Source organism: Somniosus microcephalus, chromosome 7 (assembly GCF_052327205.1).
Source record: "Somniosus microcephalus isolate GS21.2 chromosome 7, FLI_Smic_1.0, whole genome shotgun sequence".
NCBI lineage: Eukaryota > Metazoa > Chordata > Chondrichthyes > Squaliformes > Somniosidae > Somniosus > Somniosus microcephalus.
In genome coordinates, this window is record NC_140993.1 from 47,828,133 (window position 1) to 47,853,691 (window position 25,559).

At 44.3% G+C, this 25,559-nt stretch overlaps 1 protein-coding gene across 2 annotated transcripts in view; it reads right to left on the bottom strand.

Moving 5' to 3' along the window:
- col9a1c (collagen, type IX, alpha 1c) overlaps positions 1-25,559 on the bottom strand; it is a 181,323-nt gene that overhangs the window by 93,652 nt on the left and 62,112 nt on the right. For both annotated transcript variants that reach the window (XM_085992462.1, XM_085992461.1), the window contains exons 9-13: positions 22,266-22,337; positions 17,254-17,298; positions 6,564-6,599; positions 5,151-5,174; positions 916-969 (exon numbers count right to left, since the gene is read on the bottom strand). In XM_085992462.1, coding sequence (XP_085848588.1) covers positions 916-969; positions 5,151-5,174; positions 6,564-6,599; positions 17,254-17,298; positions 22,266-22,337 — 231 coding nt within the window. The remainder of the gene's footprint in view (positions 1-915; positions 970-5,150; positions 5,175-6,563; positions 6,600-17,253; positions 17,299-22,265; positions 22,338-25,559) is intronic.

The following is a 25,559-nucleotide window of genomic DNA, read 5'->3' on the forward strand; positions in this document are numbered from 1 at the left end:
TCTATTGCCTAGGCCCCAAGCTCTGGAATTCCCTCGCTTCCTCTCTTTCCTCCTTTAAGACGCTCTTTAAACCTACCTCTTTGACCAAGCTTTTGGTCACCTGCCCTAATTTATCCTTATGTGGATCGGTGTCAAATTTGTTGTCTTAAAATACTCCTGTGCAGCGCCTTGGGATGTTTTACTACGTTAAATAGCTATATAAATACAAGTTGTTGTTGTTATTGAGTGCTTGATAAACCTCAATTACTTATCCAAGTAATAATTGATTGCTTATCCTCAGAAGCAGCTCAATCAGCAGGGAAGCTGTTGCAGTGTTGTAACATCTACTGCAAGGAAACCTGCAGCTACCATACAGCAAAGGGCTGGCATGTCCAGTAAGAGTAACAAAACAGCTGTGACCTGGAACTTGGCAGCTCACCCTTGCTACAACATTGAGCTGTTGGGATGGTGCTGTGGAGTGGCACAGAAGGCTACCCTCTTCGCAATCACCTCAGGCAGCACCACCTCCAAGGTCAGGTGCCCTGTCACTTGTATACAGCCTCATGCCTGCACCTTGGGTTTCCCTCTCCCTCAGTCTCTTCTCAGTCCTCTGCCATTTCAGTCTTGCCAAAGGCTGCTAATGGGTTTTCAGATGCCTTTTGAGGCTTTCTAAAAAGGCTTTTAGAATTGCTGTCCTCGCATTGTGACACTCACTTTTTAAATTGTCTCCATCTTTTAAATTTAATTTACAAGAAACTTTCCCATCACTAGTTTGCTCCATACATCTATCGGATCTACATTTATAACTATGATAGTGAGCTGAACTTGGAAGACTGGGCATGAACAGTCCATTTCCCTTTCAGTCTGTCTAAACAAGGTAAATAACACCAAATGTCGAAAAATCTAATCATGAATTCTATGAAGTTATCTGCTTACAGGCTGCCCTGGAAGTCCAGGGTCCCCAGGGAGTCCATTTTCACCAGATGATCCCTGAAAAATGAGAAGATAGCAGACGATGAGAGCGCAGCCAGTAAGAAGCATTTCATGAATTCCCTCCAGTCATTTTGAAAGATCTGTAAAGCAAATGGTGTCGATTAGTTTACTGGTCTTTTCTCATTCCATGGTTTCTAATGCTCTTAGAAATTTCTGTCAGAAAATCATGGGACCGGGCAATCAAGTAGTATTCAGATTCAACTGTTTCACCTCCTGTGAAACCATATGATGTAAGTAGTCTAAGATTGGATTAGGACTGTACCAGTTTGAAGATAATAGCTGCAGTTGGCACAATGCCACAGAATCCAATCCTCTTCTTATCCTCACAATTTTATAGCCTACAGTAAACTCAGCTTACTTGCTGGTGCCCAGCAGCAGATTTAAATGAGCGAAGCCCACACAAACTGGATCCTATGGTTTCTGCTGAAACCTGGAGTATCCCTGTGCATATACAGACATTGTGGGGTAATTTTCATCAATCCCTCCAGGAGGGAAACGGGTGGGTTCAGGTCGACCGCCCGGTTTACACCTCGCCTGAAGCTAATGGAGAGTAAAATCAGGCGGAGTGTAAATCAGACATCTGACCCGAACCCACACACCATGTTAGGTTAAAATGACCCCCTATGAGTCTGTTGATGTAGTTACGATGTACCAGTGCTGGGACTGCTGTTCATTGGATGCTGATCACCCTATATCCAAAAAAGAGCTGACTCCACATCATAATGTGATGTCAACTCATTTAGTGAATTTTCAGGCACTCCCTGCATAGTGTATGATATGCTGGGAATAACAGAGGGTTGGAGGCAGGAATGTCAGATGCCATCAGCCAGTGAAGGCCTGCTGGATTCCCATGAAACAGCAGGATTTTCGTGTGTCCCAAATGTGGTAGAGACTTAGGGCTGAATTTTCCGGGGTGGTAGCGGACGAGATCGGTGGCAGGTCAGGTGGGAAAAGTTGTTTTTTTTGACAGCGGGTCGGGAACCCGCTGTCAAAGCGCTCCCACGCGCTTTTCCCCCAGGCGCATCTGTCATCGTGGAGCCGACCAGACTGGCAGCGGCGGGTGACCCAATTCAAATCATTATGAGGTACTTTACAGGCACTTAACTGCCTTTTCCCCCAAACTTTTTAAATTTCCCTACATGGCTCTGGGTTTCACGCAGCTCGGGAACAATGTCTGTCAGCCTGAGGCGTGCGCTCCGTGGCCATTGCTCCAGCTGATGGCTTGACAGCATGGAACACAAACCAAAATAAAAACATGTTGATTACATCAGCTAACGGATTGATGGAGATTCTGTACTACTTGAAAAGCTACTGGTAAATGTTAATTCAGAAATTCCTGAAAGGATGTAAATAGTGAGGGAAAAACATTTTTCACTGGCCATTCTTGGCTGTGCCTTCCAATTCAACAGTAATTGCAGTGAATTGATCTGCCCTATAAAAAATGACATACCATTTAAATATATTTTTGTGTTGTTTCTGGTCAGGCTTTTCTCACAGTATATGGTGATTGTCCAGTTATACATTAAATCAGGTCAGCAACTGTAACAATTTTATTCTCATCACTCATTCCACTGGTTCAATTTGCTTTCAGTCCTTGAATATGACTAATTTAATTTTTCAGTCTGAGACTGTAGGGTGAATTTCTGCGAAGGTTCTCTCACTTGTCCATTATTAACTTCAGCGGAAGAACTGCAGAAATCCCAGAAACACATTGTAAGCCCCACTTACATTGTTTGTCAGAGTTTCTGCAGCTCTTCCGCTGAACTTGCATAAGATTGTAAATCCACCCCTTTACAATTAAATTTAAAATCTGCTTAATTTTATGTATTACCTATACACACACACATCTCTTTTATTTGTACCAGTTACTGATACAAAAGTCTATAGATTTGTGACTAAAGCACCAATAACTTACCAATTAATATACTTTTTAAATTATGTTCTTGATCATATATGTAGATGGAGTCATATTACTTAATATTTAAATATTTCCTTGTCACTCATATATAACTTTAATTATATTATTGTACAGTAAAGATTCAACACCTACTATGTTAGATTAAACTTAAAATTTAATGTGGCCAGGGTCCCTTTAAGGATCCTGGTTTAAAACGCGTCATGAATGACGACACCAGACCCGCGCCATCTAATTGGGCCGGGTAACGTGCTGTGCGGGCTTAATAGGCCCTATTAAGATAAGTTCATTTTCTACAGCGGGATGGAACCAGCCATGGGGTTTGGGACCCGCCACGGACACCGGCTGCACTGGACCTGCCAAGGTAAGGAAAACCCCAGCCTCAGGTTCACATGTACGTATTTGGTCGCAGAAATCCAGAAAAATGGAGACCAGTAAAAAAGGGTGGCCCTATAAGGACAAGGCCAGCTTGAATCAAAATTTAACATTTTTGAGGCAGTTTTCACCTTCAGTGCCCATTGGGAATGATACGCCGGGGCTCCAATTCCATTAACTGCATCTTTTCTGGGGTCATAAAGGAGCCTTGTGCACAGTCTCTGAACATGACAGTGCTTCGGACTCACAAGGGAGACGAAGAGAGCATTGAGCACATGACAGACCTTAAGCCCCCACATCCAATAATACAGTATCATTAGGCATCCACCATCGCATTGTCGAGTACATGCACAGTGACACTCTTCACTTCAAAAGGCAGTATAACGTTGGCAGTGCCAGTGAGGAACATGTTTCACATACCTTGGGGAAAATTTTAACTTTAAGTGAAAGCGTAAAATGGGTGATAATGAATTAGCCACCCGATTGTGTCTTCGAGGGAAAGGAATATCAAGTGTGTTGTATAATGGGCATGTAATTCGATATAGCCCATTTTACACCATTGTCCAAAGTTAAAATTACCCCCTTGTTTGGACCAGAACTCAAGTGTAAAATGGGCAAAAACCTGTTAAAATACCCACTTTTATTAGAATATACAGTCCTTCCAAACCAACCATTTTACATATGCCAACAAAACACATGTAACAGCCAATGCTCCATATATGTGAAAGAAAGGAACAGCATAAAGCCTAGCATACAAGACACTCCTTTATTACGCACCTATCATTATAGTAAAAATACTTAGTAGTTTCACTGGTGAAAACTATAACTACAGGTACAGAAAATGTACTTTATTGCACAGTAATTACAATAGAAATATTATATAATTATTCTGTTGTATAACAACTTCCTACATAAGATTTTGACATTGTATTCATTTAAACAATTAGCCATATTTATACAGATAAGAAAAGATATAAACTATGGAAAGTTTAGCTTTAAGCCAATTATCATGGAGGCTTCTCCCAGTCTGTCCAAGTTATAGCAGTCGAGTGGGATGAAGCCCCTAGGAAATCCCCCCCCGCCCCCCCCCCCCAATCATGTGATGAAATGGATGAGGGGAACTAAATTTACAAGTACAAACTGAAGGAAGATTTTTTAGGCATATGTGTATGTTGTATTTATTTAGAAATATGTTGAATTAATGTGGAATGATTTTTTTTCCTTCCCTAATCTCCTGTTCCTCCCGAGGATGAGGTCTCAACAAGCTAACCATCACCACTTTGGTAATTTCATCTCTGGCCTTTCCGCTCTTGTTTCCAAGTTCCAAATAGACCATCTTGTCTGCTCTTCTTCCTCCCTGCATCTTCACTGTGTTGAAATCAACACTCCTACACATATTTCACCAAGTAATTCTTTACCAAAATCTCCAAACTGGAACTGCTTACCTCCTTCAGTCTTCACTTCCTCCAACAACCTGCAGCTTCTAAACCTGATCTTGGTCTCATCCGACCACTACTGTTTAATTTACCTTTTTTTTTTTAAATTTTGGTGATGATCTACACTATGTGACATTAGTCTCTCAATAAAAATTAACTTGAATCACAGGTACAAGTAATGTTCCTCTACCACAATAACTTCAATTTCTGAATTTCTAAAGAAGATGATATCTTTCTTCTTTGCATGAAGAATGATTCCACAATCCCACTATAATCAAAGGAAGCATGGACATTGATAGCAGTAACAATACTGAAGCTCCAATTCTCCCAACCCACCCCAGTTGCTTGTGGTCCCCTCCTGGTAGTTTGCGATCATGGACTCGCTCCTTAAACTTTATGCAAATCATGTCAAGAATTACAGTTAATCCCATGTAAAGACCTTATTTACTTACTGGGATTCCAATTTTCATTGGCCCCTGTTGAAAGACAAAAAGAGAAGGCCTTGTTAAACATAATTCAATTATACAACATAAATTATTGTTTTTTTTTAAACCAATACTGGGTGTTTTACACCTAAATGTCAATCGGAATGTCGGAAATATTTGAACTGCAGCCAGCCATACAGAGTGTTGAATGTATTGCCATGTCTATTGACTTTTTCTGATGTAGTCAGGTGATGATGTTCAGACAAGAACTTCACAGCATAAGTTGTTGCTAGGGTAAGAACAGTAAGCCAAAATAATGGGAAGCATAATGTGAACCGGGAGTTTCCCAGAAGAATTTACTACACACAATTACATAACCACATATCAAGAAGATGCTATTTGGGAAATACTGGAATCAAACAGTGGGTTTATCAACACACAGCTTCTGGCTCCTTCATATAAGTAAAATATTTGGTTACTGTATTCAATAGTTGTTACACATATTTGGGAAATGAACTATGACATAACGGAGTCTAACTCATCCTTCTGTAGGTACCTACAGAGGCAATTATCAAGTTGCATGCTCATCCAAGTTAGCCAATAAAAGAACCAAAGCCAGTGATATAACTACACAAACTATGCCTGGCCTCTATTGTTAGACTCTGAGCTTTCACCGTTAGGAAGGGGAATTACAAATTTGATCTAGCTTGATTGTTCACTATGATAAAGGGTTCAATTGTCAAGAATTAAGAAATTGGGAGGTTAAGGATAGAAGGAAAGTTAGACTGGTAACAGGATTATGGATTAAGATAAGATAATTATGGGAAGGCCATTCAAGTAAACAGTCCAGACTCAAATATTTCAATGCTCCCCTCACAGACCTCCCATCTTCGACCCTCTGTTGACTTCGGCTCTTTTAAGGCCCTCCTTAAAACCCACAACTTTGACAAAGCTATTGGCACCCCACGTAATGTCTCCATGTTTGGCTCAGAGTGCATTTTAGTTTGATTATGCCTCTGTGAAGCACCTTGGGATGCTAAAGGCGCTATTTAAATGCAAGTTGCTGTTGTGAAAACAAATTGAGGGGTATGATGCGAGGCAGGCTTATTGAGCCTAATGACCCTTTTCTGTTCTTAAAAATGTCTTGTGTTCTTATCGTGCAACAGAAGGTTCTGGGAACAAATAGTGCAGCTCATAGACGTGTTTAAGTCCAGTAGATCATAAACAAACTCTGGGGCAGCAGCAGCTTTAAAAGTAGTTTGGCAGAATCCAACATTACATAGTATTTGTTTCTACTTCAGTATTAATTACTCAGGTCAGTCACTGATCATTAGCATTCAGTAAAACCATCATTGGTTTAGTCTCTCATGCTCAGGCCCCCAGGCAAAACAACCTCAAAAACCTTCACTGTGGAATAGCATTACAAAGATTAATACTTACTGGTGGACCTTCTGGACCAGGCATGCCAGGAGGACCCTTCAAAAAAAAAAATTGGAAAAATATTACATTAGAACATTACAGATCACAGTTATGCAAATCTCATTAGTTTATGCAATAAAGGAATTCCTGTCTCTTAGATGTTCTCTGGCTGACATACGGTAAGTGAACCACTCTATGTTACTGCTGATGTTATTCTTGAAAGAGCAACCTAACAGGATTCACTATAGTTTCTCTCCTTTTTTCCTAGCGGCCCTTCGCTGTCACTGCAATGTGTCAGGATCTCTTTGCATATATGCTAACTGTCTGCGTTTGACATACTCTCTACATGCCAGCATTTGTAGACAAAAATAAGCTCCACTCTTAGCCTCTCATCACAAGACTGCTCTGGAACTCCTGTTGCTGCACCAATTTTGCTCCAAACTCTCATGAGATCAGAAGTTCCCACTTCAGTGTGAAACGGCATTCAAAATCAGAGCAGCAACTACAGGAGGTAGGTAGTCCCAGAGCGGTGCTGTGGAGGGAATCCAAGAACAGTGCCCGAGAGGGGAAAGTATCACTGGTGAGGAAGAAGGAGAAAATAAAGTCTGAGGGTAGCACTGGTAGGGAGAGGAGAGGGGCAGCATGTTGGTGGGGAGGGGGAGCAAAGGAAGCCCAAGTGATGCTGATTGGGGGAGGGAGGGGGGAGAGAAGGGAAATGAGGAAAGCCTGAGAGTGGCGCTTGTGAGGGAAGGAGAGGGGGAAGATTGAGAGTAGCACCGGTGAAAGAGAGCAAGAGGAAGAAGCTTGAAAGCAGCACTTGTGGATGGAAGGAACGAGAGGAACCCTGAGTGCAGTGTTGAGAAGGTGTGTGCCAGTGTGAACTGGGTGGGGCTAGGAAAGTGCAAGCATAAACGGGAAGGAGTGCTAGAATGAACTGAAGGGTGTCTTTATGAACTGGGGATGTTGGAGGAGGAAAGGCCCTTTGTGGACATGGGAAGAAGTCGTGTTGGGGATAGCCCTTGTAAACTGAACTCAAGGAGAAGTCAGGATCTGGGGCTGTTGGAAGGGGAGAGCGTTTAATAATAATCAGAATACATTGTTTCTCATGTAACCCTTCAACATTTTCCAGGAAAAGCACAGCCTCTAGCCTCCCCAGGTCTTGGAAGAACTAAGTACAATGTTAAATTTGCTGCGTATATCCAACAACACTGGGGTTAAAACCTTCATTTGCTATTCAACAATTGATTAAAAAAAATAATAAACTTAACTAAAAAAAATTTCTGTCAGTAAAAGATTATCGGCTGAAGAAAAAAGTTAAGATATATGAAGACATTTCCAAATGACAAAGAAATTAGTTTTCAACTGACCAACTGTTCCTTCATTTTCAGACTTTAAAAAAGCACAATTCCCATGTATATGTTATAAGAACATAAGAAATAGGAGCAGGAGTAGGCCAATCGGCCCCTCGAGCCTGCTCCGCCATTCAATAAGATCATGGCTGATCTGATCCTAACCGCCAATCCACTATCACAGAACCATCTCCTGAATCTAACAGAATTAGACACACGAAATAGGAGCAGGATCAGGCTACACGGCCCCTGGGCCTGCTCCGCTACCCACAGGGCCATGACCGATCCGAACCTAGACTCATGTCCAAATTCCTGCCCGCTCCCCGTAACCCTTAATTCCCTTTACTTCTAGGAAACTGTCTATTTCTGTTTTAAATTTATGTAATGATGTAGCTTCTACAGATTTTTGGGGCAGCATATTCCATGGACCTACCACCCTCTGAGTGAAGTAGTTCCTCCTCATCTCAGTTTTGAAAGAGCAGCCCCTTATTCTAAGACTATGCCCCCTAGTTCTAGTTTCACCCATCATCGGGAACATCCTCCCCGCATCCACCCGATCCAACCCCTTCACAATCTTATATGTTTCAATAAGATCGCCTCTCATTCTTCTGAACTCCAATGGGTAGAGTCCCAATCTACTCAACCTCTCCTTATATGTCCATCCCCTCATCCCCGGGATTAACCGAGTGAACCTTCTTTGTACTGACTCGAGAGCAAGTATGTCCTTTCTTAAGTATGGACACCAAAACTGTACGCAGTTATCCAGGTGCGGTCTCACCAATACCTTGTACAACTGAAGCAATACCTCCCTGTTTTTATATTCTATCCCCCTAGCAATGAAAGCCAACATTCCATTGGCCTTCTTAATCACTTGCTGCACCTGCATACTAACCTTTTGAGTTTCGTGCACCAGGACCCCCAGATCCCTTTGTACTTCAGTACTTTCCAGTTTCTTGCCATTAAGATAATAACTTGCTCTACGATTTTTCCTGCCAAAGTGCATAACCTCACACTTTCCAGTATTGTATTCCATCTGCCAAATCTCTGCCCACTTACTTAGCCTGTCTATGTCCCCTTGCAGGTTTTTTATGTCCTCCTCACTCACTACTTTCCCTCCCATCTTAGTATCATCTGCAAACTTTGATATGTTACACTCGGTCCCCTCCTCCAAATCGTTAATATAGATTGTAAAGAGTTGGGGACCCAGCACTGACCCCTGTGGAACACCACTAGTTACTGATTGCCAGTCTGAGAATGAACCATTTATCCCAACTCTCTGCCTTCTGTTAGATAGCCAATCCTCTATCCATGCCAGAATATTACCCCCAATCCCGTGATTTTTTATCTTAAGCAATAATCTTGTGTGGCACCTTGTCAAATGCCTTTTGGAAGTCTAAATACACTACGTCCACTGGTTCCCCTTTATCCATCCTATATGTTACTTCCTCAAAGAACTCCAGCAAATTTGTCAAACATGACTTCCCCTTCATAAAACCATGCTGACTTTGTCCTATTAAATTATGATTATCCAAATGTCCTGTTACTGTCTCCTTAATAATGGACTCCAAAATTTTACCTACCACAGATGTTAGGCTAACCAGTCTATAGTTTCCAGCCTTCTGTCTACTGCCCTATATAATCGAAAATGCATCAAATTATGTGCAAAAATAATTTAACATTTTAAGAGAGGGGGAAATTTCCTCAATTCTGATTTCAACACTTGTATTCCTCTTCAGACTTCCAGATATTTCTCTTCTTGTTCCTCTAATATGTGAAGAAATGTTGGGCATACCTACAGCTTAAGTTAGAAGCCCATGTTCCATTGCATCTTACCTCTTTCCACATATATTTAGGCCAGTTTTGGAATTGTCAACTTTTTCTGGGCCTTGTCATCTTTTTGAAGCTGTTGGCCAGCTTTGTTGGTTTTTCTCGGTTGGCATTTATGCTTTTCCAGTCCAAATCACATGGCACACTAATAAAATTTTGATTATCACGTAAATCGAGCGGGCATTGGGTGGAAAATCCAGGGGCTTCTTCACGGTGCTAAGCCAGAAGTATGTCATAAAAGTAGGGGGAGAGGGGGCAATCCCAGGAGGTGACCACAGAGGGGGAATTTATTGTATGGTCAGGAGACGCATTCATTAGAAAAGTAGTAATTTCCTTAAGGACTGCTGGTTTGGCCGCTTAACGCTGTTCAGAGGAAGGTGAAAATTGTTTAACGTGTCTTAGAACCCTGATTTAAATATTTTAATGAAGATCCTGCCTGCTTTAAACGGGAATGTTGGCCGTCTAAATCGAAGCCAGCTCGAAAATTGCATCAGGCAAGACTTGGGCGTGAAATCGGCGCAAAGTGTTTTTTAAGATTGTCAATCTGCTACTCACACTGAAAAGCGAGGCAGCAGGCAAATGAATATTGCTCCCTACCTGTTTAATGCATTCTGCAAACATTCTCATTTGGCTGTAAATTATCTATGTAAAGTGTTGTTATGACATTGGTAGTGGTGAAAACATTTGAGGACACGTAAATCATGAGACAGGCATTTACTTTTCGCAAGAACAATAAGAATTAACCTCGACTTTGCCCAACAAGTACTTCAAAATTATCAGTTCCACTGATCATTAAAAGACTATGGTGCAGTAACAGCACTGTGATACACTGTTGGATGGTTCCCAAATGCTGGAATCTTGGAAACATCATGCCAAGGAAGGACAGGGATGTATACTGAAGGACGTAAGGTTAGATAGATATTGTGGAATTTTAACAAGTGACAAGGTCTATATCTAAAGTGCACTATTAACTCTCCCTAACCCCACCCCACCCCCCCTAAAAAAAGCTATATATATGAACATAAGAACATAAGAAATAGGAGCAGGAGTAGACCATTTGGCCCTTCGAGCCTGCTTCGCCATTCACTAAGATCATGGCTGATCTTCTACCTCATCTCCACTTTCCTGAACTATCCCCATATCCCTTGATTCCCTTAATATTCAAAAATCTATCGATCTCTGTCTTGAATATACTTAACGACTGAGCCTCCACAGCCCTCTAGAGAACTCCAAAGATTCACCACCCTCTGAGTGAAGAAATTTCTCCTCATCTCAGTCTTAAATGGCCAACCCCTTATTCTGAGACTGTGACCCCTGGTTCTAGACTCCCCAGCCAGGGGAAACATCCTCCCTGCATCTACCCTCTCAAGCCCTGTAAGCTCTAGCTTTACTGAACATTATTACATACCCTTGAAAATCCAAGTATGATATCTAATGGCTTTTCTATTCCAAATGTCTGTTAGTTCAACAATATGCTTAATTAAAGCCAACTGTAGTTTGCTACCACATTTCAGTGTTACATGTGTTCTTAGGTTGCAGCAGGAAATGGCCTTATGCTGTCAATTAGCAGCTAATACACATGGGAGTGTTTTGCTGTAATCTTTACCATTCACCCTGACAACGATTCATAAACTGCTATTGATAGAAGCAGAAATTGAATTTGTAGCTCGCTCTATTCAAACTACTGTAAAGGTCATTTGTTTAATGGGGCAACCTTCATTATTACCTTAATGGCAAGATTACAGTATAATGAAGAAAAGAAATGAGACGTCTTAACATTTGAATAATCGGAAGGTGACTCATTACATTGACATAAATGTCTCTCGTATTGGTTATTGGCTTCTCTCTGATAAGTTTATTTCTTTTTCAATTAAAAAAAATGTCACTCTGCTTGTCATCCACTTCTTTCTCCTTCTGGTTTTCCAAAGCCATATTCCAGGGGAGGGGGAAGAGCAGGCAGCTGACCTGCTTCCAGATTATGGGTATTGAGGTGATGTAGTAATTTGAAGCACCAATGCACAGCACCGTTTAATGGCTGGATTCAGGTATGATTCCCGCTTTGCCCCATCCTACTGAGTTCCTGATCTCAGCTATGCTGCTGTGAAGAGGTGCGATTGCAGGTCAATCATCTCCTCATGGGAGCGGGAGTGGATAAACTCAGAGGGAGAGTCATCACAGGCTCTTGTTTTATACCTCCTTGAGGCCAGTAAAGAACAACATTAGAAGAAGTTTGGGAGCAGGACATAAATGGCCTGATGAAACCTATAGGAAGAATAAAAAGAGCTAATTCTAAGTTAGCCACTTGAAGGCATAGAAGAATGGTTCTGGAACGATATCAATTTTTCTCCAGTTCTGTGAAGAAATATATGACCTTACCTCACATCATTGCCGTTGAGTTTGTGAACTCAGTGAAATGACAGAACAATGAATGTCTTTTTGGGTATATGAGCGTGTTAATCATTCTTACGTAGACTTTGTCAATTGGAACTTTGGCATTCAAGGGGAAGCTACATAAGCACATGAGGGAGAAAGGAATATGATATGTTGATGGGGTTAGATGTAGAGGGGTGGGGGGAGGCTCATGTGGAGCATAAACACTGGCATGGACCTGTTGGGCCGAATGGCCTGTTTCTGTGCTGGGAATTTTCCGGTGGCCGTGCATGTGAGTTTGGAGGCGGGTCGGCAGTAAACTTTGCAGAAGCTGGGAGGGGGTTTGGAACGCGCGGTGATCCCGCATCCTCGTGCCTTTAACTCGGGCACGTTTGCCAGCGCACCACAGACCCGAACGGCAGAGGCGGGCGACCTAATTAATCTCATTAACTCCTTGTTGTGAGACCCTTAACAGGGATTTTAAGTAGGCCTTTTGAATTTCACTGGATGACCACGGGAATCACGCAGCTCAGGAACCACGTCTGTGTAGCTGAGGCGGAGGCTCAGTGGCCATTGATCGAGGTCATTAATGTAGAGCATGGAAATCCCAATAAATACTCCCACATGACACCTGATTACTTGCCTATGGGAAAGGCTCTTGCCGATTCCATTTTGTGCACAGATTTAGGTGTTTACAGTTTGCAAGTCTTTTCTGCAACCTCAGAAGCCAGTCTCACCACATTGCTAGTAACTATCACAACACTGACAGATTGCTCCTCTGATCTCCAATTGACCTACCATCTATTACATCAGCATGGGTGCCCCTTATACTGTCTCTCCTTGGTCCTCAGAATCGGACTACGACGAGCCCCAACACCAGCAGCAGCAGGCACAGCAGCAGCAGCAGCAACAATACCAACAACCTTCTCCTCAATGACCTGATGCTGCACAGGACAGAGGTCATCAGCGCAGGGCTGCAGCATGCCAGAGGCGACACCCCCAACACAGGGTATACAGGCAGAGAATGAGCTTCCTCAACATGACTGAGCCGCAGTGCCAAAGGAGTCTCAGGCTATCGCACCAGGTCATTGCAGACATTTGCAGCTTGCTGGGGCAAAACCTGCAGCCCAGAGCAGCTGGTGGACACTCCTTACCAGTGGCTGTCAAAGTCACCAGTGCCTTCAACTTCTTCACCTATGTGTGAGCAATAAGATCTTGCAATATCGTCCCTGCACACTACTAGATGAACCTTTAAATGCAATGTGGCCAAGGCTGCTTTAAATACCCCCACTGGAAATGCGTCATCGATGACGTCATCAGACCCGCACTATTTAATAGGGCTGGGAAACGCACATGTCTGCCTTAATAGGGGCCATTAACTGAAAGTCGCTCTGAGGAGCGGGATCATCAGAACAACGCAGTTCCGACTCGCCACGTGGCCTGCACGCACCCGGTCCGACTCGGTAAGGAAAATTCTGACCTTCGTAATACTTTCTAACAAATCTGTATCCCATCAGTTCATGGTCACCTGCACTGGTTCTCTGATGAGCCAATGAACCATAGAGGTTTACAGCACAGTAGGTGGTCACCTGTGTAGTTTTTTTCTAGATCCAGAATTAATCCCACTGCCCTGCTCTCCCACATATATTTATATCTACCGCTGTTTCCAATATCCATCCGATTTTCCATTTAAGGGTGCAATGGTTCTGACTCGACCACTGTCTGTGACAAAGCTCCACCAACACATTGCATAAAGAAATCTCCACTAACCTCTCTTAGTGACAATGTTAAACTGATGACTTTCCAACCAAAGGAAATAGCCTTTTCCTTTTCATCCGACTGAAACCTTCATCATAATTATAAAAATGCTTATTAAGTTCCTTCTTAGCCTCCTCTGCTCCAGTGGAATAGTCTCAGTATCTCAAATTTCTCCAGATAACTATAATTTCCTATCCCTGATATCACCCTGAAGAATCTACACTGTATGCTTTCTACAGCTTTAATGTCCTTTTGGAACGCCCCAAACTATATGAGCATGTTAATCATTCTTATGTGGACTTAGTCAATTGGAAGTTTGGCCTTTAAGAATCAATGGCTGAGTAGGAGATGTACTACCTGGTATGGTAGTACATCTCCTGACAAACATATCAGATGGGTTCCAGACTTACTCATGCTATTGGCTGACCTCAGCTATGGTGGTGTCACAACTGGCCTCAGTGTCTCTGGGCTAAGGGAGATAAAAAAAAGTCATGATCCTCACTCCTGATCATTATTCAATGACCCGCTATTGGAAAGTGCAGATACATGGATGTCAGATGACGGCAGGGTCAGGGTCAGTAATGATACTACTCCTCCGTTATGGCCAAGTGGTCTTCTGATACTCATTGCCAAGGCTCAGACAAGGAGAACTGCCAATTGGGCAAGGTAGTGAAGGACAGCTGATACCTGTGACATCATACCCAGGCATGAGTCAGTGTCTTCAGAAGAGGAGGAGAAAGAGAAGCAAACTGGGAAAAGAGTGAGAACATGTCTTGTTAAACTTACTGAGAAATTTTCTGCTTCAGTGTTCCAGGCACTTGCATAGAGTGCGTTTCAACAAATCGCACACCTCCAGACCATGATTTTCCATCCATTAAACTTTCCAGCCTGCTCTTTGACTACACCTGGGGCTCCAAAGTAGAGAATCCCCCACTGTCTTTAATACTTAAAGAATGTGAAGCGCCTTCAGATGTTCAGCCACCTTAAAAGGTCCTTTGTGAGTGTAAGTTATTGCTGTAGTATTTCTAGATCCAAATAACATCATTCCAGTTTCCTGGTTTTATTGAACATTAAAACTTTACAGGAGCTTATTTTTGCTAATGTTAATTGATAACAGACAAATATATATTTTGAAAACTGACATGAAGTCTCAATATATTTGAGATAGGTAGGCCAGCTTACCAAAATCGAGACCTGAGAATTTCCTTGGGATCCTTGCAAATAAATAATTTGCGATTCTCCCAGCGTGGTTTTAGTAGCTGCCTGAAGATCATCAGATTCCTCATTAAAAAGGTTCAGCTCAGCATCTGGTAAAACAGCAAATGCTGCAGCATGCTGCTGTAATTGGTAATTAGCTCGGCTTCTGGGCACTTTCAGCGAGATGAAAGAGAAGAATTTTCATTAGCTCCCCTGCTGAGATTGTCAATGATACATCAGGCTGCTATACCGAGGTGGTGGTGCAGAATCACCCCCTGGGCCAGAATAATGAAACTCCTTTGTGTCTGTGCGTTGACTTATATTATGCTTGAAGATATGGGAAAGTGGACATTTTTCAATGTCTCGCCCAGCGCCTGTTACTGAGATCTCTCGGGTGATGTGCAGCAGAAAGCAATCAGTGGGTCAGTTGATGCAGTGTTGCATGGAGATCCACCTCAGCATGAGAGGGAGGGGCTTCCCAAGATACAGGAGCTCACCTGGCTATCATCAAGCATGGGATGACATTGATGAAACCTTGGAATAAATTGTACTGTTTCCTGACTAAAAATGAGTGTGCTAATAAGCATCACAGCGATGAGAGAAGGAACAGATGGTACGCAGATGTTATGGCTTCAACGTGGAATTCCCAGACAGGCTTAGTTACTGCAACATCCAGGAGCAGTTTACAATAACAGCTCCTCTGCCACATTGTATCAATGTGTTTTTCCTTTGATTTTTTTTTAAATCCGAATAAATTTTATCCTTATGATAATTTTGAGTAAAATGATTGCTAGCACTGATCAATAGTACTAGCATCATTAGTGGTACCAGCACAATCTCTTCTATTTCAGGCCCTGCAGACCATGTCCCATATTTACCCAATGTTCTGTCTTTCCTTTTCGAAGGTGGTGGTTCATATTGGGTGAGCAGCTCCACTACTGAGATAGCAAAGGGCTGATAGCACCTGTGAAACCGTGCAGGCCATTCTTGTGTGTAACCCTAGACATCAAGTCTATTCCACTAAGGGAGAAGTGCCAAAGTTAAGTCTGATCTTGTCCTCACTGGCGCTGTCCAACAGAGGTAATGGGATAGCGACCGGGAGCAGGACCCCTTGGTTGATTTCCTTTCATCTTTCCCTTAGCTTGTAGGTGCCGTGTTCCCTGACTGCTTCCCTGGCTGAACTCCGCACAGAATGACAACATTTTATAAGCATGCTGTGAAATAGCAACACCTCATATCAAATGTAGAGCTAAAGTTCAAACACCTGGGAATCAAACTCAACAATTAACCATCCCTTCAAGAGGTCCTGTGGAAATCCCAGATCTTCTCCTAATCCTTATCACTATAATCTTTAATGCTTATTATGGCTAGCCACATATTTGAACTGTGTGAAAAATATGTTATAATTCAGATTTCCACCTCCACAACTCTTCTTCTGTATCTTTTCTTGAGGCTATTTTCTGCCACCATTCTCTGAAGCAAGCAGTACACTGTTCTACACAGCTCTGTCAATCTGTTGTTGTTAATGACATGTCTCTCAATGAAGGCAGATAGCATTAAGCTAGGCAGCATACTAGGACAATATTCCTTTATAAGGCCCCCTCCTATTCCCCGCTCAGTCCCTTATATCCTTCTAATGAGGGCCTCTCATCACTGCCTTGTAACTGACAGTCACTGTGAATCTGTTGTTAACAGGCCTAAGGGCCATTTATTGTCCTTCAGTGGGGTTTTACTGGGAATAGTGACTCAAGATTAACATCTTTTGTTCCACTGAGTCCCTTATATCCCTCTATAAAGGCCCTGCTCAGTACCTTATCTCCCTCTATAATGGCACCTCTCATTCTCCACTCAGTACCTCGTATCGCTCTGAGTGCAGGAGTTGGCCAAAAAATGGCGAATAACAAGAACTTCGGCTAGTCTATATAATTAGCTTCTGATTTTCTTAGTGATCATGGTTGTGGAATGGAATATGAAACTTAAGGAAGAAGAGACCATACTCCAAGCAGCCATATTATGGATCCTATCCCTAGATATATATAAACTTTTGAAGGTGCGTGTCTCTTTGTTGATTCCACAAATAAGCCGAGTTTTCTGGAGTCTGTTAAAAGAACACCATTGAGTGCAGATTATACACATTCCCTTTGAACTTTAAATAGCAGCAAAAATAAAAGCACCTTTCACAAATGCGGATCATCATTTTTATCACTTACCACTCGACCTTCCGGACCCATTGGTCCTATTGGACCTGGCCGTCCCTAGTGAAAATAAAGACAGCAATGATTAAGAATTAACACTAAACCCTCTGAAAACAAATGAAATCAAGGTAAATGTCCAAGGCCCATAGCACAGGACAATTAAAAGGTTGGGTTTAAAAGCCTGAAATTTGTAAGAGGACAGAGAGACATAAGTTTGAAGTCTTCGGAAAGAACAGGTTAAAGTAGTGCAACGAGATTTAATTTCAATACAGTGAAAGGTAGAAGGAGGAAGAACAGCATGTAGGATAGAGTCTTTGCAGCTTCGAAGGAACAAGACAGGAAAGTTTGGATCAGTATTAACCATAAAAGAATTCAGAAAACAAAGACAAAAACATTTGGAAGGGGCGAGAAATGTTGGGGACTAGAGATGAGAATGGTATTGACTATTAGATGAAAAGCTTTTTACTGCATGTGAGAGGAGTCTGTAGAGTACACAGACATGGGGACACTATTCACGTCTTGATTGAACCTAACCTTTATTAAGAGTTAAATGTTACTGAGGGGAAAGAAGTGTTTTCAGAAAAAAAAGAAACCAAGGGGGAGAAATTCGGTATCGCCCCATTTGGGGCGTAAGTATTGGCCGGGTATGAAATTTTGCGTCTGGTAAATTGGCCTGCTTCGCCCCAGGAGGTGCTTGGAGCGCTAAAACAGGCGCTGCACGACTGTCTTAAGGTGATAAGCCGGAGGAGCGAGGCACTATCTCCGAGGGCGGGTGCAGCGCAGGTGCGGCCAGTTAGCGATTGGACACAGACACGCTGGCGCCGGTCAGCTCTTAAAAGGGAGGGTCGATCTGGAATTGCAGCCACACCCTGCGCTTCGGAGCCCTGAATCTCGGCCTGGACAGACCTGTTGCCACATCCTTAAGCAAAGGACTATGAAGAGGGCCAGGGAGCGAGCGCAGCGGTTCAGCGAGGGGGCCTTGGAGGTTCTGGTTGGCGCGGTGGAGCACAGGCGATCTCTCCTGTACCCGGACAGCGGCAGGAGGCCGCTGCCCAGTGACGATCGAAAAGCTTGGAGGGAGGTGGCTCACAGAGTGACCTCCAGTAGCATGGTGCCTAGGACCCCTGTGCAATGCAGGAAGAAGTTCAACGACCTCACTCGGGTCGTCAGGGTGAGGGCCCTTTTCAGAATCCTCTTCATCCCTGCATGTCGACCTCACTTTATGGCCAAAGGGACCTGAAAGCCCCAATGCCCAGCCCTCAACCAGCACCAATGGCCCTTTCAGGAAATTCACAGGCACATTCAGCACTTTACACACTGTAAGGGCTATTCGACCATGGGAGGCATTGCAGCCAAGATCAGGGCTGCACACTGTAAGGGCTATTCCACCATGGGAGGCATTGCAGACAAGATCAGGGCTGCACACTAAGGGCTATTCCACCATGGGAGGCATTGCAGCCAAGATCAGGACTGCACACTGTAAGGGCTATTCCACCATGGGAGACATTGCAGCCAAGATCAGGGCTGCACACTGTACTCAGAGCCTGTCCTTTCTCTTGCAGGTCAAGCTGGCGCATAACAGGAGGCAGCAGCAACGGACCGGGGGAGGCCGGCCTCACCTTCAAGCCCTGACCGATCTGGAGCAGCGAGTCCAGCGGATTATGGCAGGCCGGATGATTGGCCCCGTCACCACTGGAGATGCCGACCCCGTTATGGACAGCAATGGTAAGGTCATCACCTTTTTGACCTCTCTCCTTCCACTTGTTCCTCACACCAGCATCCTTTGCCACCTTCGAGCCAAATCAGTACATTGCAGCACTCATGCCTCCCTTGCTGCCACCCTGTCCTCACGCTAAAGCCACTCTTGTACCTCCCTGCTTTCAGATGCTGATTCACCAGGTGAGGAGGCGGGCCCTCAAGCTGCCACTGTGAGTGATTCTGAAGGTGACGAGGAGGAGGAAGCCGGACCATCAGTGCCACCCTCAGCCGAGGCAGCCCATGGCCATAATGGGGACTCGTCTTCCCTGGAGGGGAGCAGGGGGGGAATGGTCTGATGAGGGTGAAGCTCCAGGACCCAGCGGGCTGCAGCAACGTGAGGGGGGGTAGGGAAGCTCGGCGGCCTTCTCCCCAGAGGGAGAGTCTGGCCTCGAGTCCTGCTACATTGAGCGCAGAAGAGGTGCGGCTCCTCGCTGAAATGAGCGCCCAGGCGGAATACAGGCACACTGAGCTCATGGCTGTAGTGGCAAGGATGCCCGAATCCATTGAGTCACTGGCAAGGAGTGTCCAAGACTTCGGCGCAGCACAGGCAAGGAGTCTCCAGGACTTCGGCGCAGCACAGACGGCTGCCACACAATTGCTTAGTGTTGCAATGCAGTCAGTGGCTGGTCTCATGCAGACGCAGATTGAGGCCACACGAGCACCGACTGCTGCCATCCTCGCTGAATCGGGCAGGATTCGCCGGGGCCCTCATCGCGCCGCAGCAGGCCAGCAATCTGTGCTTCAGCAGATTGCTCCGCATGCTGCAGTGCTGCCCCGTGGGAGTGCCAGTGTGTCAGCCGAACAGGGAGTTGCTGTCCTCTCTCATGATGACAGCATTCCTGCTGCCAGCACGGTCACTTCTCCACTGCAGCTGCTACCACCTGTAGGACAGACTGGTGCTGCCCATGCAGTGTTGGAGCAGTCAGCAGCCAGGCCCTCCAGGCCCAGAGCTGGTCCAGGTCGTCCCTCAAGGGCATCTGCAGTCTCAGTTTCTGACACTCAGCAGCCTTCCCACAGCCTTGCTGCAGCCACTGGGGTCCCATTGCGGAGGAGCTGCAGGGTGGGAAGGGGACAATCTCGCAAGTGAAGCAGATCACCATCAAAGGGCAAAAAGTAGGAGGTGTGGCAATATGTTGTTAATTGTTTAATTGAAGGCTGAGGATCGTGGTCATATTTTTGTTACTGTTTTGGTCATTGTCTCTAGGTTGTGAGAGCCAGTTATGTATGTGACTGTTTTTTTGGGGGTTTCTCTCTGTTACTTTGTCATGCGGGAAGGGCACATAGTTTGTTAAATAAAGAAGTGTCTTTATTCAGAATGTGCATGTTTGCTCTTTGAACTATTTGTTGCCTTGACCGGCTTAGGGGTTGCGGCACGGTTCCATTCATGTTCTTTGAATGGCAGAAGCCATTCCCTCAGAGGGGGCCTAGAAGCGACTTGCTATAAGCCGCTGATGGACGGCCCTTGCACTTTGTGCCTCCCTCCCGTCTTGGTGCTGCTGCTCCTCCTCCTCCTCCTCTGCTGGTGCTCCAATGTCTGGTGGCAGTGGCTGAGTCCTGAGGATTGCCAGGTTATGCAGCATGCAGCACACAACAACGAAATGGGAGACTCGCTCAGGTGAGTACTGAAGGGCTCCTCCGGAATGGTCCAGACAGTGGAACCATTGCTTGAGCACGCCGATTGTGTGCTCAACGATGTTCCTGGTAGCTTGATGGCTCTCATTGTATCGTTCTTCAGCAGGGGTGCTGGGCGAACGGAGCGGGGTCATCAGCCAGGTGCACAGAGGATAGCCCTGGTCCCCGAGAAGCCAGCCTCCTGGGTGAGCCGGGGCCTCGAAAAGGTCTGCCACAGAAGTCTGGTGCAGGATGAAGGCGTCGTGGCTGCTGCCTGGAAAGCGGGCATTGACAGCGACTATCAGCTGTCTGTGGTCACAGACCAACAAATGGAACCCCTTCCGGTTGCGGTAATCCTCGGCATTCTCTTGCAGCGCCCCCAAAGCCACGTGCGTGCAGTGAATGGCGTCCTGGACCATGGGGAAGCCCGCTATTCTTGCAAAGCCCATTGCGCGCTCTTGCCGCTTGTCCGGGGTCATGGGGAAGGAGATGTACTGACGTCTCCTTTTAAAGAGGGCATTCGTGACTTGACGGATGCAGCAATGCACCGCGAACTGGGAGATATTGGCAATGTCCCCAGTAGCGGATTGAAAGGAGCCGGTGGCACAGAAGTTGAGAGCCACTGTTACCTTCACTGCCACCAACAGAGACGTCCTGCTCCTCAGTTGAGGCTGCAGATCTGGCTGAAGCAGGTGGCAGAGCTCAGTGACCACCTCCTTGCTGAATCGCAGCCTCCGAAAACACTGCTCCTCAGACATATTGAGGTATGAGAACTGTTGGCGGAAAACCCTGGGACGGTAAGGTCTCGTGTGCCGACACCTGTTGGCCCTCCTCCGTCTGGCCATGATTGGCACTCTCTGCGTCTCTGTGCCCTCTCAATGTAATGGAGAAGCCCAACATTCCCATCCATTGCAGCCCCCATAGTCAGAAGCCAAAAGTACCTCAGCGAGCGCTGACTCAATGCAGAAAGCTCTCTCCCTTTGTCTCTCTGCAAATCCCTCTCTCTCTCTCTGAAGGAGTGGTCCAAAAATGGCTACCACAAAGAAGCCAGGAAGAGCCCCCTTTAAATAGCGCCCCCCCAGCCCCACAGTGACTGGGAATCGTTCCAGTCAAAGAGTTGTTGGGAGCGACAGGCGGAAAGGAGGGGGCCGCCACTGAATTTCCGGTCCGGGGCGCCCCAAGGGCGTTGCACTCTGAAATGACATCAGGATCTGTGTGCGCAGCTTAGCGGGCGTTGCAGTTTAGCGCCACCGCTAAATGTCCGCTGAATTTCGGGAGAGGCGCAGGTCTCGCCGCGCCCGGGCACTAGCTGGCTCGCGCCCCACTTATCGCCCTCTTAAGGCGCTAACGGGTGGCGCAACCAACTGAATTTCTCCCCCCAAGTATCTTGGGAGCTGTCTCAGCACTGGAAGAGATGCGAGTTCCATTTGAGGTCAGAGGAGATTCTGAGATCAAGAATATCAATAGATAAAGAAGGATTTAAGGTGGAGCTATCAAGGGAAAAAAGGTGGCATCTGCTGTTCAGATTGTTAAGATTCATGAAGAAACTGTGGGGGTGAAATGAATGAAATCCATCTACCCAGTATGAAGGAAACGCAGAAACTAGTTGCATAAGTACCCTAACAATGAGGTATCTAGGAATGACCTGTAGTACTTACATTCATTCCTGGAAGGCCCGGCTTTCCCGGTTGTCCTGAGAATCCAACATCACCACGCTCCCCTTTCTGACCCTGCAATGGAACAAATTGACATGTTGCTTAATTAGGCCATTGTTGTTAATTGAACTTCACCAAGAATATCCACAAGCTGTGTATCTCACTGGTAACAGAGTTATTGGTGTTTTTTCAAACTGGGACCTATGGGTTTTAGATGATAGTCTTTCAAAACAAGAGAAAAGAATAAACATTTCAAATTCAGAAAAAAGGGAGACCTGAGGCTTGAGTGGGGACAAAGAATCATTGATTTGTTTTAAGGATGTGTCAACCAAAATGGCGTCAGCTATTACATATTAAAAGTCTTGCACCTGCACGTATTTCTTGTTATACAACTCTTCCTTTTAACTATCATGTTTAACTTACTGTGAGCATGGCCACAGGAGATTCATTGGTATAAAAAGAAAACATTGTAGTGATCGTTTTATGTCCTGCTGTATAAAATGTCTGTGCCATTCTATGGTAATTAACAGGAGCAACAAGAAGTTACTGTAAAACTGGATTCCCCAACTAATCACTACACGTTTTTTATTTACTTGCTATTATGGCCCAGAAATTCGGGTCTCCACGGGTGAGTACGCACAAGGTACTCACCCGTAGGCCCAATGGAAGTGCCGGTTTCGTGCATGCACTGCGCATGCGCGGGAAACCGGAACTTCCGTTCCCTGAAAGGAAGGGGTTCAGAGGTCGAACGCGTGCGCCGGAGAGGCAGCGCGTGCACCTGGAACTTACTTTTTTTTGCAGGGTTCTCCGTGAGGGAAGTCTCCAGCAGTTACACTTTTAAAAAGCAGGCGCAAGGCCTGCTTTTATCAAGGTAAGTGGTGAATTAATTAAAATGAAAACATTTTTTCCACAGGTTTATTATTTTTAAATACTTTAAAGAAAGGTAAGTTTATTTTTAGCCCTGTTAGAAAATGTAATTAATTTTTTCAAAAATTTAAATTATTGTTTAATAGTTATTTCATGTAATTTATAGTTATATTAAAAATGTGATTTAACAAAAAAATTATTTGAAGTTTTAGTGATGTTTTGGGGCTTATAGTATTTATAGGTTTAACAGCTCTTCCTGTCAAACTTATGAATGAAGCATTCCCTGCTACCATTGGCTCTCCATGGCCCACATGATCCCAGGGGACGCATCGAACTAACTGCGCCCCTGGGATACGCAAGCACTGCACGCCGGCAGTTGGAGGAGGCCCAGGATCGGAATCCCACCCGGGCCCACAGCTCAACGGCTGGCGCACTAGGTAAGTGCAGGTCGGAGGCTTGCACCCACGGGAAGCCCCCGACCCGAATTTCTGGGCCAATATGTCCTTTCTTATGTTTCAAAGAGCTAATGATGTACAGGACAATAATCAGATTGAAAATCAGAAGTTCTAAATGGTGCAAAACAGTTAAATGAATAATGATTTTGCCATGTAATTTAATTCACTTAACTCTTCTATTCTTTTATCCATTTTAACCATTGTATCAAGTTTGGCAATAAGATAACAATGGAATGCAAACTATAACTACAACAACAACTTGTATTTATATAGCGCCTTTAACATAGTAAAACCTCCCAAGGCGCTTCACGGGAGTGTTATCAAACAAAATTTGACGCTGAGCCACATAACGAGCTATTAGGGCAGGTGACCAAAAGCTTGGTCAAAAAGGTAGGTTTTAAGGAGTGTCTTAAAGGAGGAAAGAGGGATAGAGAGATGGAGATTGCAGTTACAGTACTGGAAAAACAATCACAGTTGTTCTGGATAACAGAAACTGTATTTATGTCATTTGCTTTCATTACAATATACACATTACGGGGCAGCATGACAAATCTTTAAAAACTAAAGGACCTTTATAAACAGATTAATCACATCTAGCAATATCCCACAGTATTTGACAGTTAATCATTTTTTTTTTTTTTTTTTTTTTTTTAACAGTTCATCAAGAAACACTTGCCTTTTAGCGAGAGACACTGGATGAACTGTGTGGACCTGCTAATAGAATGCTAACAAAGTTTGTGCATTAGCACTTGATGAGCTTTTCAAACCTAAACATAAGCGCTTGTCACACTGATTGCCGAAATGTCTTGCACCCTAGCATCTGATGACGTGAAAAAGACTCTGTCAGTGATTTGGTTACTAAGCAATTTTCATACCTTGGCAACAACACTTGTAAAAAGATACATTGACTGGCAAAAAGGACAACACACATCGACTTTCACGAGGCAGCACCACACTTAAATGAATAAATCCAGACTTTTGCAATTCATTTAAACGTTTTATTTATTGAACAGTTATTCATTTAACAGGAACAGCTATCGTTGGAAAAGGAAGAAAAAGGGATTTGTGCATGGACATTTTATTCTCTCATCAGTTATTCATTTAAGTGGGCTTTGACTATAGTAGAATTGCCAGAGTTGGCATGGATATCTCTGGACATCACTGACATCAAAGAATGAAAATACAAAAGGACTTCAACATGGGACATAATAATGTAAGGACAAACTAGATGATTTGGTGATACTGATTTTCTGCCAGAACTGACAGGGAATATGGGTGTGCGTATTCACATGTGAGTAGTCAAAGGTCATGCAAATTAAGGGATAGACCATCTGACATATTTCCCTTCATTTGCACTTTAGCAATACTGGCTGCTAAGAATACCTGTGACTTCCTGGCATCTGGAGTTGCTAGGTCTAGAGCATTCTATAAATCGATAAACTGAAGCAGATTAGGGACAGACTTAAATTAAATTCAACGCTTTAAGGCCAGCCACACAGGTATGCCACAGCCATTTTGAGATCCCAAGCTGGCTTCCCAACAAAGGTAGGAATCCTGTCGGGAATCTGCCAACATTATTCAAATAACCATGACATCGGAAAATCGGCCAGTGAGCAAGGCGCGCCATTATGGTGGGCGGAAATACTGGCTCACTGAAAACGTGTTGGAATTCCACCAAAGTAGTAAATCCCAGCCTTGCTGTCTAATCTGCAGAGCAACATGAAAGTGAACTTTCCAGGATTCCATTCTATGGGTGGGCCAATTAGAGAATCAGGCATGGTGGTCAGTGTGCCTAACTTGTGGTGCTCCCCATTTTCCAGCCAATGAAATTAGTTACAATGTAAACCATAGCAAGCTGTTTCACCATGTCCAGAACAGTAGAAGCCGAGGACAGGCTTGAAAGGGGGGTGAATTCAAAACTAATCGGCAGAAATATCTGTGGGTAAGAAGTCAATCTATGGCAAAGGCTCAGTAG